We start from the raw sequence: 15,290 nt of genomic DNA on the forward strand, positions 1-15,290 counted from the left end.
TATATGAAAAACAAAAAAGCTCGAAAAATAAATCAAAAAATTGACGCACACAACCCACATCTCTATAATTTTTTTGCTATTTTAAGGGACTTTTAATGAATTATATGGTTCTTGACATTGTCCGTAAATAGTAGAGAAGATGTTAGGACCATTCCAAACGTGTTCTTCGCAAATTCAACTTATAGTACCAAGATATAACCCAAAATATGTCCAGGAACAGAAATTTCTTTGTAAATGCCTAAAAAAGTATGTTGACAGACTGAAGGTTACCAGCAACGACTTTCGCAGAAGCTGTGAGGACATTGAAGAAGAAGAGACTATAGAACACCTTCTGTGTGTGTGTCCCGCAGTCAGAAGAAGTTCCACTTTAATTTCTAATTTCTTTCAGAACCTGTCTGATTTAGCGGATGTGAACATTCGGAAGTCATTGGGCTTTTTAAAGCAATTTGGATAGCTTAACGGTGGGAACTAGAAGGCATCTTCCTTCTTCTGTTCCTGTGGTATCACAATGGACGATAACGTCTAAGTGAGTTTGATTGCAGATGGCAGACTGCCACTTAAACCTAACCTAACCTATTTGTGAAATATATCCTCACGTGAAATTGAAAAAAATTGTCGGAAAACCACATCCATGTACACAGAAAATCATAAATAATTGTAAAAACGAAGTCAATACGACCTTATATAAAGAGTGATTTTTTTGAGGTTAGGATTTTCATGCATTAGTATTTGACAGATCACGTGGGATTTCAGACATGGTGTCAAAGAGAAAGATGCTCAGTATGCTTTGACATTTCATCATGAATAGACTTACTAACGAGCAACGCTTGCAAATCATTGAATTTTATTACCAAAATCAGTGTTCGGTTCGAAATGTGTTCAAATTTTGACAAATTTTGTTCAGCGATGAGGCTCATTTCTGGTTGAATAGCTACGTAAATAAGCAAAATTGCCGCATTTGGAGTGAAGAGCAACCAGAAGCCGTTCAAGAACTGCCCATGCATCCCGAAAAATGCACTGTTTGGTGTGGTTTGTACGCTGGTGGAATCATTGGACCGTATTTTTTCAAAGATGCTGTTGGACGCAACGTTACGGTGAATAAACACATTTCGAACCGAACACTGATTTTGGTAATAAAATTCAATGATTTGCAAGCGTTGCTCGTTAGTAAGTCTATTCATGATGAAATGTCAAAGCATACTGAGCATCTTTCTCTTTGACACCATGTCTGAAATCCCACGTGATCTGTCAAATACTAATGCATGAAAATCCTAACCTCAAAAAAATCACCCTTTATTATCGTCCAGAGAAAAACGTTCCATTTTAGTCATAATGTCCCAAATTCCTCATATTTCGGCAGTTAAGTTGACGTTTGATGTTTGCGAAAGTAGCAATAAAAAATTAAATCCCTATACTGTTCAAAATATTCTGTATAGGGCCGGTTGTGTACCAAATCAAAAAACTTTTACATTCAAAAGCAACACAAAGAATTACTTAGAGTTGGCTACACAACACGTAAGATTGATTGTTTACACTCTCAATATAGGTCAATATAGAACATTTTTGAGTCGGATGGCCCAGTGAGGCTTAGGTTAGGTTAGGTTAAAAAGAGGGTGCTTATATTAATCCGCCCCATACTACTATGGACATACACCTTAGTCAGTAATTGGCTTGTTGTGCGCTCTAAAAACTATAAAGTAACCTCTAAAAACGAAAATTTTATGTTAGGAAGAAACGCGAAAGCCGGGCAATGACAAGGAAATGCTCCAATGCCTCATCATCTTCCCCGTATGCCCTACACATGCTATTACTTGCCGCACCGATTTTACGTAAGTGAGCTCGCAGTCCTATGTGTCCCGTTATGATACCAATAGCTGTACTGATCTTCTTACTTCCTTTCAGTAATAGCCTCGTCTTCTCACGTTCTGGATCCCCCCCCCCCCCCCCCCCCCCCCCATAGGATTTTCGCGTCCTACCGAACGTTTCTCTGTTCTACAATGTTGCATGCACATTCGTCGCCCACTGCCTTAACTCGGACTGCGTCGACCCGAAAGGCTTCGAGTTAACCAAGTTTATTGACGGTAGTTCTCTGGCCTTCACCAACAAATCGTCTGCACTTTCATTTCCCCTTACTCCGTTATGGCCCGTCACCCAAACGATGCGGATTTTGCCATCCTCAGAGAAAGCGTTAATCTGCTTCTTACACTGCGAGACTGTTCGTGACCTTACCGTTCTGGTTGTTATTGCCCTTATGGCCACTTTACTGTCGGTAAAGATGTTCACACTCGATATAATAAGTATGTGCTTCTTAATGTACGTATACTTTTTCGATATGAATTGTCGATCATTTTTAGGTTTTACGCTATATTTGCACCTTTCCGTGAATTTAACGTTGTGGAAATTGGTTAAATATGTAATGAGCTATACTCTATTAAAGTTCAGCGCCAAAAAAAAATAAATATCTATATATTAATAGTGGGAATATAGCCACTGTATACGCATCTCCCAATTTTAATGTTAGGGCCTATGCAAGCGCATTTAACAGCCTATCTCCTTAAAATTGCACAGTAATTCCCTCCTTGACTCCCAAAATACAAATATGGGGTTTTTGTTGTTTTGAAAATGTTTTATTTTAAATATAAGCAAATTTTCATTTCAATAACTTAGCCTGCATATCCAATTTGGTGTAGGCTGTCAAAAGGTTGGCTTTGTTGTTAACCTTTTTCTACTTGTTATACCCTACACCACAATTGTGGTACAGGGCACTTAGTGAATAAGTTTGTAACACCCAAAAGGAAGAGAGATAGTCCCATTGATAAGTATACCGATCGACTCAGAATCACTTTCTGATTCGATTTAGCTATGTCCGTCTGTCCATGTTAATTTGTGTACAAACTACAGGTCGCAATTTTCATCCGATCGTCTTCAAATTTGGTATGGGCATGTTTTTCGGCCTAGAGACGAAGCCTATTGAAATTGGAAAAAATCGGTTCAGATTTGGATATAGCTCCCATATATATGTTCGTCCGATTTGCAGTAATACTGCAATAAAATGGTCATTTGTTAACCGATTCTCTCGAAATTTGGCAGGAAGGATTTTCTTATGACTCCTGACATAACTGGTCAGTTTCATAGAAATCGGATCAGATTTGTATATAGCTACCATATATATATTCGTCCGATCTGCAGTAATAATGCCATAAAAAAGGGAAATTTGTTTCCCGATTCTCAGGAAATTTGGCAGGAAGGATTTTCTAATGACTTTCGACATTATTGGTGAATTTTATAGAAATCGTTTCAGATTTAGATAAAGCTCTCATATATATATTGGGTTGCCCAAAAAGTAATTGCGGATTTTTCATATAGTCGGCGTTGACAATTTTTTTCACAGCTTGTGGCTCTGTAATTGCATTCTTTCTTCTGTCAGTTATCAGCTGTTACTTTTAGCTTGCTTTAGAAAAAAAGTGTAAAAAAAGTATATTTGGTTAAAGTTCATTCTAAGTTTTATTAAAAATGCATTTACTTTCTTTTAAAAAATCCGCAATTACTTTTTGGGCAACCCAATATATCGCCCGGTTATCACTCCTAGAGCCGCTGCAAGCGCATTTATTGACCAATCTTTCCAAAATTTTGTACAACGCTTTCCTCGACGACTTCCACAATGTCTATAAAGTTTGCTCGAAATCGGTCCAGATTTAGACAGCTCTCATATATATGTTCGTCCGTTTTACAGACATATTGCAATCAAATGGTCATTTGTTAATCGATTCTCTCGAAATATGTCAGGAAGGATTTTCTCTTGCTTCTCGACATAAATGAATTTCATAGAAATCGGTTCATATATGTATATCGCCCGAGCATTTGTTCACCAATCTTGCCAAAATTTTGCACAACGCTTTTCTCGACGAGTACCACATTGTCAAATTTTTGGTAATTGGCAATAACGTTGTCATTTGTGAACCGTAGTTATTACAGTTTGAACATATTTGCTCGAAATGTGATACGGATTGTTTAATAACCCATCTGAAAACATCCGGCAAAGTCCATCGAACCAAAATTGGTTCAGAATTAGACATAGCTCCCACTTTGTACCTATAGGGTAGGTGTAGGGTATTGAAAAGTCGACAACGACCGACTTTTGCCTTTCCTTACTGGTTTTATTTGGGGAAGTGAGTTGTATATTCATGGCTTTTATTTTTAACGATTTTAAATGTTCCATTTTAGGACCGTGACCATGACCATATCTCTAATAATTTTTGATTAAACTTTTGCCAAGTTAGCAAAGAATTATAATTTTTTTTTATTTATAACCTCCAATTTGTCACTTGCGTGCGTTTTGTTGATATATTTTGTGCTGAAGCATACCGCACACCTGTACAAAGCGACTACTAGTATATGCTCATCTTAATGTGTTCAAGGTTTCGTGGGTGTTGTTTCGTTGGTCCCATTGAAAGCGAGTGTTACAATGCCAATGGCCAATTGTCGCTATTTGAAGTAAACCATAATTTCTTGAAAGAACCTTGAGCTGCTTTCCTAATGTAGTTGCTTGTCCTGAATTTTCATATATCTACAATGTCTTATTAGTGTCGCTGAACTGTTCCAATATTTGATTGACTGTTAAATGTTGTAGTACGTCTGGCTGCTAGACTTGAACAATATCCTGTTGATTTGCTCGATTGCCTGCCTGGCAAAACTAATTTGTGTCACAACTGCACGATGAGTGTGCGTGCGTGTTACCACCCCAAATATTGGATTGTTGTTAGGGTTCATGAGGTCACTTCAAGCCTACTTAAACGTATGGGCAGTGTTTGTCGCACACCACCTCAATCGTCGGAAGTTCCTGTTTCCGTTTATTTTGTTGTTTCACTGGTGGGACGATGGAAATGCGATGAAATAGATTTGTTTTTATATCGCCAATAACAATTAGAACCACTAAATTATTAACATTTTATCTATTTTCATATGTTAACACTATGTTTGTGATAATAGTTTAATTAGTTGGACCTGTTATTGGCGATGAGTTTCTTGCATTCTTTCTAATATTTGAAATGTTTACAAATTTGGTTATTTGGAACAAATTGTGTCCTGATTTAAATGACGACTGGTCTTCAAAAATTAGGTGTGATTGATCTTTGAAAACTGTCTGGAGGTCAATTGTGCCCAACTATGGATACCAAATTTGTTCTCTATACCCAGCCAGCCCTTATTGCACCGATTGGCATACAAGTCTTTTTTGGGGTGGCCCCTTAGACACTGGGCCCCAAAATATGAATATCAAATTTGATCTATACTGCTAAATACCTTTAATTTTACGACATTATTATGCTGATTGTGTTACTATATTCAATATTTCAAATGTCCGACAATTGATTGAAAATAGTTACACGTAGTAAATTGACTGATATGTAAGTAATGTCACCATAATCTAATATTTTCCAGTGAATGCGAGAAATCGTATTTATCACAAGCAATGGGAGACGTGCTACAAAAGTCGATTTGAAAAAAATTATACATTTGGCTTAATTTTGCATAATGAATATATTTTTAAGTTTATTGCGTAAATGAATTTAATGTTACCTTCGTCGCCACTTTGGGAATTCACAAAACTTTACTTTTTATTGGTTTATGTAAGAAGCGCATTGTTAAGTTATTTTAAAGCGAATTGCCAATAACATACGAATCGTTGACGATGTTGACAAATTAAGTTATTCGTGTGATTCATACCAAATACATGAGGTATGCTAACAATAACTAAAAAAGGGATTTTATTAGCTAATCTGTAGCAGTGCATTTCAATACCCTACATCACTACTGTGGTACTAAATCAGATTTAGCTGTAGCTCCCATACATTTGCCCTTTACCTTACTTGTTGTCCTGCGTTATTTGTCATAAAATAAAAAAACACTAATTTTGCCCTTTACCTTACTTCTTGTCCTGCGTTATTTGTCATAAAAAATTGAATTATATATTTTCCCCCGAGTTGTCAACGTCGGCTGCAACAGTGGTGAGACAGGGAGGTGGAGCATACCTGACATCACTTTATCTGCGCTTCGACTCTCCGACACTGCCACCTACGGCGGAGCTGTAACGGCTGGTGAGGAAAGCAAAACAGACAGGAAACGAGGTACCACGTTTCGTGGGGTAGTACCCTGGCAGAGTTCTTGAATACTGACGACCTAATCAATCCCATGGCAGCCGGTTTTACGTACCGGATTGACCTTATGGAATCCTTCATCGGCAAGGGCTGCCGCCTCGGTGTACAACACACTGCTACAACAACAACAACAACAACTAACTACCTTATAACACTTAATATTGGTAACACCGCAACCTTTGTTAATAGGATTAGGGAGGAGGTATTAGATGTGACGATATATTTGGAAAATCTAACCGATGAGGTTCAGGATTGGAGGTTCTCCATGGAACACTTTCTCTGACCATCGCTACATTAGGTTCAGAATAGCACGGCCTGTGCCGAATCCGAATACTCCGAAGAAGACTTGGACAAGATAATTTAGATTGTCCAAGCATAGAAGACATTGACGAAAATGTCAACAGGATTACGACTGCACTGGTGGGATCCTTCGAAGATAGTAGTCCTCTTTGGGAAAGGAAATCAGCCCAAGAAAAACCCTGGATGACCGGGGAGATTCGCAATATTGGGAAAGAGGTCCGCAGACATTTTAACAGAGCACGTCGTAAGAAAGCGAAATTTTATTGGGATGTATATTACACACGGCTCAAGGAATACAATAAAATTACCAGAGCGGCAAAACGTGCCTACTGGAAGCTTTTCTGGGAACAGGTCGGTAGCGTTAACGACGCCGCCAAGATAAAAAATTTTCTCTCATAAACCCATGTCCAAACTGAAACTTTAATGGATGATATGGGAGTGAGAGCAGAGACAACGGAGGACATGTTGAGGCTTTTGATGCAAACCCATTTTCCACAGGATTCGAAGGGACTCACGGAGACACCGGAATCTTGGAATAATGACGTTGGTCGAAGGTTTATAATAACGGAATTTATGGTGAAGGAATCCCTGAGGAGCTTCAAACCATTTAAGTCACCTGGACCTGATGGAATATTTCCGGCGTTACTACAGAAAGAGTATCTGGCGCCTCGTCTGGACAAAAATTCCACAGCGTGCCTAGGACTTGCATATACTCCGGAAGCCTGGCAAGAGGCAAGGGTGGTGTTTATACCCAAGCCCGGCAAGGCAAGTTATGGGACACCAAAGGCCTACAGACCCATTAGCCTACTCAAAACCATGGAACGTATTATGGACACCATGATAAAGAGTAGGACATCCAGCGAACTGCTCAAATACAAACAACATGTCTATATCAAGGGAAGGTCGGTGGAGACTGCCCTGCTCGAGGTTGTGCATAAAATAGAAGAATCCTTCGATGCCAATACGTACACACTTCCTCATTTTCTTTGTCATTGCCCGACTTTCGCGTCTAACAGATACCGGCACTTAGGTGCAGACACAATAACAGACATGAACCAATTTAGGGGAGTGGTATTGAAAACAAGGATTTTGTAAGTAGCACGGAATTCCTAACTTAAAATTTTCTTTTTTAGAGATTGCTTTATAGTTCTTAGAGCGCACAACAAGCCGATTACTGGCTTATATATATGTCCATAGTGGCATGGGACGGATTAATAACTGCACCCTCTTTTCATCCTAACCTAACCTACTTGTTGTCCATATGGGCGTTTTCATAAAAATTTAGTTATTGCAAATTCCTCATTTTCTTTCATTTCTTTGTTCCGTTCCAGATTCTCGGCATTTTGACCATTGTCTTTGGTGTCATCGTTTTAAATAACATTGGCATGATAGAACATGACGGTCAGGTCGGTTTCCCACCACAAGCCGTTCTGCCAATTGGCATGATTACCCTTGGCTCCATTGTCGTGTTCATCTCATTCTTGGGCTGCTGCGGAGCCATTCGCGAAGATGTCTGCATGACGATGTGCTATGCTGTCTTGATGTTGATACTGCTCATTCTTCAACTGGTTATCGTTGTTTTGTTGTGGACTAGCAAGGACAAAATCACCAATGCCATGGACCAAGTTATCGATAGTGCCTGGCAACGTGAGGCTCGTGAAACTGGTGTTTTCGAAGCCCTTCAAAAATCGGTAAGTTTTGCAACAAATTCATCATACACGCAGCATATCAGCATCATTTTATTGAATAATTCGCTGATTTATCATTCCAGTTGAAATGTTGTGGAGCAAATAACTTTGCTGATTACGCTTTTATTGGCAAGTTACCTCCCAAAAGCTGTTGTCCAGCCGATGAGGCCTGCATCCTGATTAACTCCTATCCTGGCTGTAAAAAAGTTGCCGCTGAATATATTTCTGGAAGCTCTGAAAAGGCAAAATACTTTGGAATTGGTTTAATCGCTGTTGAGGTATGTATGGCTCTGAGATGAAAATGGTTCAAATTTTAGTTGGCTAACAATGACATCTGTTTTCTGTAATAAACCAAATTAATTAATATGTCATCGAAAAGTTGATACACCGGGAAGTGTTCTTATCGAAGTGACAAATTTTCAGCTCGTTCAACGTCTGGGTTCGAATCACGGCGAGACCATCATAAAATTTTTAGCGGTGGTTATCCCGTCCTAATGCTGGCGACATTTGTGAGGTACTATGCAATGTAAAAAATTCTCCTTAAAAGAGATGTCGCACTGCGGCACGCCTCTCGGACTCGATGGCCCCTTATCATTGAGCCCAAAACTTGAATCGGACAGCACTTGGTGATATGTGAGAAGTTTGCCCCTGTTTCTTAATGGAATGTTCATGGGCAAAATTGCATTTGTATGACATTATTATTGTTGTTGTTGTGTCAGTGTGTTGTGTTCTATCTTTAGTCTTCTTGATTGTGTTGAGTATCCAGATCCAGGAACTCTACGACTAAGATGGGGTGCGTCCAAAAGGATGTGGGTCTGAGACAAGTGGGTCTGGCTGGACAGTTAAACAGGTGACATGTGTCGTGTGGTCCCTGGTCACGATCGGGACATACATCCTGCACGTTGGCATCAATCCTTGCTCTGTAGGAATTGAGGCGGCTGCATCTGCAGGATCGTAATTGAGCCAGTACTACTTTGATTTGCCGGGGGAGGTCAATTTCTTCAGGTGCAATGGGAGGCGATCGCTCTCCAACGACCACATTCACCCGGTAGCTATTCACCGCATCTGCTACCGTGTCTGCATAAATGTTGTCTAGGCCCGCTTGATATGCCGCTTGATCTAAAGGTTCTCTCTTGTAGCGCTGGATCTCACTCTCTAGGTCATGCAGATCTACCTTAAGGCTTCTGGGCGGTGGAGCATCGAGCATCATAAGCACTCAGTATTTGTGCAAGAGCCGGTGCCATCCAGCTTCTTACTGAGAATCTCCGCTCGATACCGCTGATTGTCTGCGACTGCCTTTACAGCTACTCCGTAAGGAGCATTCCACTATCCGCAACCTGTGGACGCGCCCGGTAGCTCACAGCTAAGCTTCTTCTGACAGCAATGAGCACCACACAGGTCGGACCTCAATATTCCAGCCTGGGAGCACCACCAGCTATCCCGTACTGTCCATGGTAAATTGTGATGGCTGTTCTTCGGCTCGAAGACTAAGGATGCGATGAATGGCCCTCCTCCTTGCTCTTTCACTCTCTGAATGCACAATAAATTGACGGTTGAACAATCTGACGCACCTCTTCGGATCAGTCGCAGTTACGTTGCCAAAAGTGACCGAGGTCCTGTCGTCCCGTCTACCGGGGTTCGAGAGTGACTTAACAGTAGACCACAGCTTGCCTAACCCGCTACCTAAGTTAGATTGCTTCAAGTGTACCAGCCACTAATTCCGCTTATGTTCGTTAACTACCTTATGCAACGAATCCCATCACGCTCGTCTGCGAGTACCACTGCCTGTCTGGTTTATTCTCTGAAGCCAACACAATCGGCCTTCTTTTGATTAATAAACGGCCGGCGCTCAGAAGTTATGAAGTCGGGTGGTCGATCGATAGTGAGAATTATGGTCTGACCCCAAGACGGTATCTACAAGTGTTGTTAAGACCGTTGCGCAGAAGTTGCTATGAACGTCTATAACGTAGAACGCCTGAACTCGAATCTTGGCGAGAACATCAGGAAAATTTTCATTGCTGTTTATACCCTCCTAATGCTGCCGAAATTCACCATTTACATAGCATAGTAGCCATATAAAAACTTCTCCCCAAAAAGCTGTTGCCCTGTGGTACGCCGTTCAGGCTCGACCATAAAAAAAGAGATCCTTTATCATTTTAATCGGACAGCACTCGTTGATATTTGAGTAGTTTGCCTGCAAATTCCAAATTGCAGAGTTGTTTAGCATTGCCGGCTCAAAGTTCATATGTACAGTCTCTTGGCTCGCCGAATATAAAATCGAAATCGTTTGTTAGTGGAAATATGCTCCTTCTGGACTACAAATACTTGTTAGGACGAGTCGTTACAACTGACCACTCATACAAGAAATAGATTAATTTATAGCGGTTATTGGTACAAACTTGGAGGCCACCGTGATGCAGAGGTTAGCATGTCCGCCTATGACGCCGAACGTCATAGGCGTGAACATCATAAACATTTTCAGCGGTGGTTTTCCCCTTACTAATGCTGGCAACATTTGTGAGGCATCCTGCCATGTTATCTTTGTTATCTTTTCTACCAATTGGTTTCGCTATGCGGCACGCCGTTCGGACTCGGCATAAAAAAAGGCGCCCCTTATCATTGAGCTTAAATTTTAATCGGACTGAACTCATTGATATAAGAGAAGTATCCTCTGTTCCTTAATGGAGTGTTCATGGGAAATTCAGTAGTATGGTACGAACTTGCAACACAGTCTGTGCTTCTTTGTTTGTAATTTTCATCACCAAGCTATACCTATTGACATTAGCAAAGTCCTTGCACCCATAATGCCACTATTAGTCTCCGTTCTCCAAGTGAAGGGATTATCACCCAGGCGACAGCACTTTTTCGGTCATTAATGAATTTCGAAATGGATCAATTGTGTATAGCAACTATATCCTGCGGAATGGTGGACCTAGGTGAGGGTATGTCCACAAGAGGGTGGATCGCACGCCGTATCGGATGCTCATTTTCCAGTAATAAGCTTGTTGTGTATAGTAAAGTAGAAAGTAATACCGCAAAAATCTATATCAGGATGGCACAAGAGAAGCTTCAACGTTCCTTCGTTTTTTCCCCACATGCATTGCGCACACAGCTATTTTGCGTAAATTCACCCGTAGTCCTTTTTGTCATGCAAATGCAAATTTGCCCATGAACATTTCATTAAGGAACTGGGGCAAACTTCTCACAAATCAATGAGTGCTGTCCGATTCAATTTTAAGCTCAATGATAAAGGACCTCCTTTTTATAGCCGAGTCCGAACGACGTGCCGCAGAGCGACACCTCTCTGGGAAGAAGTTTTTTACATGGCTGCCACACCATTTTTTCAAACGACATCGTTCCGCACAATTGTCGCCAGCATTAGGAGGGAACAACCACCGCTGCAAATTTTTTCTGATGTGTTCTCGCCAGGATTTGAACCCAGTCGTTCAGCGTCATAGGCGGACAAGCCAACCTCTGCGCTACGGCCTCCCCACTACATAGAGAAAGTAAATATTGGTACCGTTTTATTAAAAGAAAACAAATCAACAGAACATGGAATTTTTAAGGCTGAACTTTAAGCTCAATGATAAGGGGCCCTCTTTTATTTTTGGCTAGTCAAACGGCTTGCCGCAGAGCGACCCCACTTTAGTGGAAAAATTTTTACGGCTGATTACCTAAAGTAAATACCTCACAAGTGTCTCTAGCACTAGGAGGAGGAATGATCACGTAAGAATTTAGAATGATTGAATGATTGACGTAAGAATTTAGAAAACCCACAGTAGTGACAATTTTATTTGGGATAAACTTGTCGAAGCCCAATCTTCACCAGATGCATGAAACAAAGAAATAAAGCAAATATAGAGATCGTCATTGATTAAAATGTTGCATTCTATAAATTGTTGTAGCCACATGTCTATACGTGGAGTTGGCGATCCTTGTCAAGCCACTATATGTGAGCAAGCTCGTTGCGTCGTAAAGGGCCGATCGCCGCGGGAACATGATTGGCATTGGTTATTTAAAAGCGCCAATAACTCGCCTTGTCGTATATAGCATTATAGGCACTCAGTATTTATGCATTAGCCGGTGCCGCCCGGCCCACGCGATACCGCTGATTGTCCGCGGCTGCAATCGTAGCTAATCCATATGGAGCATTCCACTATCCGCAACCTGTTGTTGTTGTTGTTGTGGCCACATTTGCATGTAGAGGTGGCGATCCTCGTCAAGCTCTTATAAGAGAGCAAGTTCGTTCCGGTCTACACGACCGATCGCCTCGGGAACATGATGGCCAAAAACGGCCAATAATACGGCGCCAATAACTCGCCTTGTCATATCGAGCATCATAGGCACTCAATTTTTGCATAAAGCCGGTACGATTCGGCCTCTCTCTGAGACTCTGCCCTCGATGTCGCTGATTGTCCGCGACTGCAGTTGCAGCTACTCCGTATGGAGCATTCCACTATCCGCAACCTGTGGACTCAGCCGGTAGCTCCCAGCTATCGTGATAACGAAAAACACCACACAGATCGGAGCTCAAAGTTCCAGCCTGTGTGGTGCTTATAGTTATTCCGTGCCGGGAAATTGTATTTAATTGGAAAAGTTTCATTGACAATTTTTGTTCTTTGTGTGGGTACCCATAATAACATGTCTAGTGTTTGGTTTTCTAGCACCATTTGTCATTGGTTAAAGTTATTATTAAATATGTACAAAAATGGATTTGCCCTACTATTAACGAGACAGACAATGGCCAGTTGTCAATCAAACCCTAACTAGGTGCCCCATGCTCATTACTAATCCATACCCATTCTTCTTGTTTCCTCTTGCAGCTCGTTGGATTTATTTTCGCCTGTTGTTTGGCCAACAATGTGCGCAACTATAAGCGACGAAATGCTTATTAATATGGTCAGCAATGCCAACAGCAATAACCATTGCCACCACCCACCCAAAAAGAAGAAGCAGGGAAGTCACCAACCACAACAAAGTTTCTCCTCGAATTATGTTATGCGCACACAATCTCACCTACAATCGATCTTTATTTTTTTCCTCTCAATATTAAAACGAGTATAAAATTGTTGTTACAAATAAAAAATTATTATAAGTTATTACAAAACTACCTACCTGCAAAGTACCAATATAACAAATACGCATAAACAATAAATACATACATATTAAGCATTGTATACAACGCATATGTATGTAATAATGCCACTATTATTGAATACAATGAACTTTTATAAATCGATATTGAAAACTCTTGTATATTAAAACGTTTAAGATTTAAGTGAACAACAAAAAGAAGAACAAAAACGAAACAATGAATTTTCCTTATGTTTTTACACATGTATATGCATACACATAAGATTATGCATATATACTACATTTATATTTGTATTCCATTTTGTACGTTCTTTATAGGTCTGAAAAAATCTCCCTCCAATACTAGAAGTCTGGAAGCACAAAGAATTTCATCTTATCTTTTTTACGATAAATTCTTGTTTGTTTGGATTTTCTTCGATTCCATTGTTCTCTTGAAAACAAAAAATTTCAATATTCTTTTTTTATACATATTTGCCTATTATATATAATTATATGAACAAACAAAACAAAAAACCAAACAAACTAGAAGCACAATAAACCAAAACATTGAATGTATTTATAAATTCACCCAATTTTGTGGACTCAGTGTGTTATATACTATTTCTTATATTAATTTATATTCATACAATGCAGTTGCAAATGAAATAGATTTCAAAAAATATATATTTAATAAAATTAATTCTTAAAGCCGAGTTCGAACGGTTTGCCACAGTGCAACACCTCTTTGGGATAAGTTTTTACAAGGCTGCTATCTCACAAATATCTGGCGCTTCATCTGGTCATTATTTTCACAGCGTGGCTAGAACTTGCAAGGGTGGCATTTATACCCAAGTCCAGCAAGGAAAGTTATGCGACACCAAAGACTTACAGACCTATAAGCCTTTCGTCCTTTCTACTCAAAACCATGGAACGTATTGTGGATACAATGATAAAGTGTAGGGTATCCCTTGATATAGGCTTGCTGTTTGTATTTGATCACAAACAGCTAGCCTATGTCAAGGGAAGGTCGTTGGAGACTGCCCTGCACGAGGTTGTGCATAAAATAGAAGAATCCTTCGATGCCAAGATGTACACATTGGCGGTTTGCATTGACATCGAGGGGGCGTTTAACAATGTGCGGACCGACACATTGCTCTACAGTTCACTTCTGAAAACTCCCAGGGAATTAATTTCTCCCCCGAATAAAATCCTCCTATTCTGATTGAATAGGGAGAGGAAAAATTTGGGAGAGGGAATTTCGAATATTTGAAAACAGCTGTTTTGCTTCAGCTGTTCTATTATGGCTAAACAATTGACTATTATTTTTTGGAAAAAGAACATGAAATGAAAAAATAAACAGAAAAAAAGTTATAAAGGTTGCTTAAAAAGTTTACCAAAACAGAACCTGCCTCATATTTCGCTGCGAGAAATCTGAAGATATCTGCCACCAAATCTTCAGCCATATTGTTCACTACAAATACGCGTGAGGTGAATACTGAAATACTGAGCTGACTGATGGTCGATGGACAAATGATTCCGACCATCAATTGTCCCAAAATACTTGGCGTCACATTTAACAGCTCTTACACATTCTCCCCACATGCCACAGCAATTTGCGATAAAGTCAAAAATAGAAACAAGGTCTCAAGTCACTTGCTGGCAGGACTTGGGGTGGAGACAAAGAAATCTTGTAGACCAGGTACAAAGTAATTAGCCTGTCTGTGGTAAGTCATGCAGCGCCTCGTCAACTTTGTGACACGCAGTGGAATAATATTCAGATCTGTCAGAATGCCGCCCTCTAAACTGAGGGCGATAGCCCGTCGCAGGCTTTCTCCTCAGTTCTCATGTGGACCACCTCATAACTACATGATGACCATAACTACATGCTGTGTAAGCAATACCTTTTTGGCTGTCATCGCAGAGACCATCCAAACCATCATCGTGTGGATAGATATTGTAGCGTGTCACCCTATGTCTGATTGGAGTAGAGCGACATCAGGTTTTGAACAATCACGTTTTTTATGGCAACTAGGGAATACAACCCTGCGCTACCACCATATGTTACCTCCACATA

General features: G+C 40.2%; 1 protein-coding gene across 2 annotated transcripts in view; it reads left to right on the forward strand.

Annotated features, from left to right (window-relative positions):
* LOC106081348 (23 kDa integral membrane protein) overlaps positions 1 to 13,929 on the forward strand; it is a 39,615-nt gene extending 25,686 nt beyond the window's left edge. For both annotated transcript variants that reach the window (XM_013243235.2, XM_013243236.2), the window contains exons 3-5: positions 7,787 to 8,146; positions 8,227 to 8,421; positions 12,967 to 13,929. In XM_013243235.2, the coding sequence (XP_013098689.1) occupies positions 7,787 to 8,146; positions 8,227 to 8,421; positions 12,967 to 13,038 (627 nt within the window). In that variant the 3' untranslated portion in view covers positions 13,039 to 13,929. The remainder of the gene's footprint in view (positions 1 to 7,786; positions 8,147 to 8,226; positions 8,422 to 12,966) is intronic.
* The last annotated feature ends 1,361 nt before the right edge of the window (positions 13,930 to 15,290 follow it).

The sequence above is a fragment of the Stomoxys calcitrans genome, chromosome 5, assembly GCF_963082655.1.
Source record: "Stomoxys calcitrans chromosome 5, idStoCalc2.1, whole genome shotgun sequence".
Classification (NCBI taxonomy): Eukaryota; Metazoa; Arthropoda; class Insecta; order Diptera; family Muscidae; genus Stomoxys; species Stomoxys calcitrans.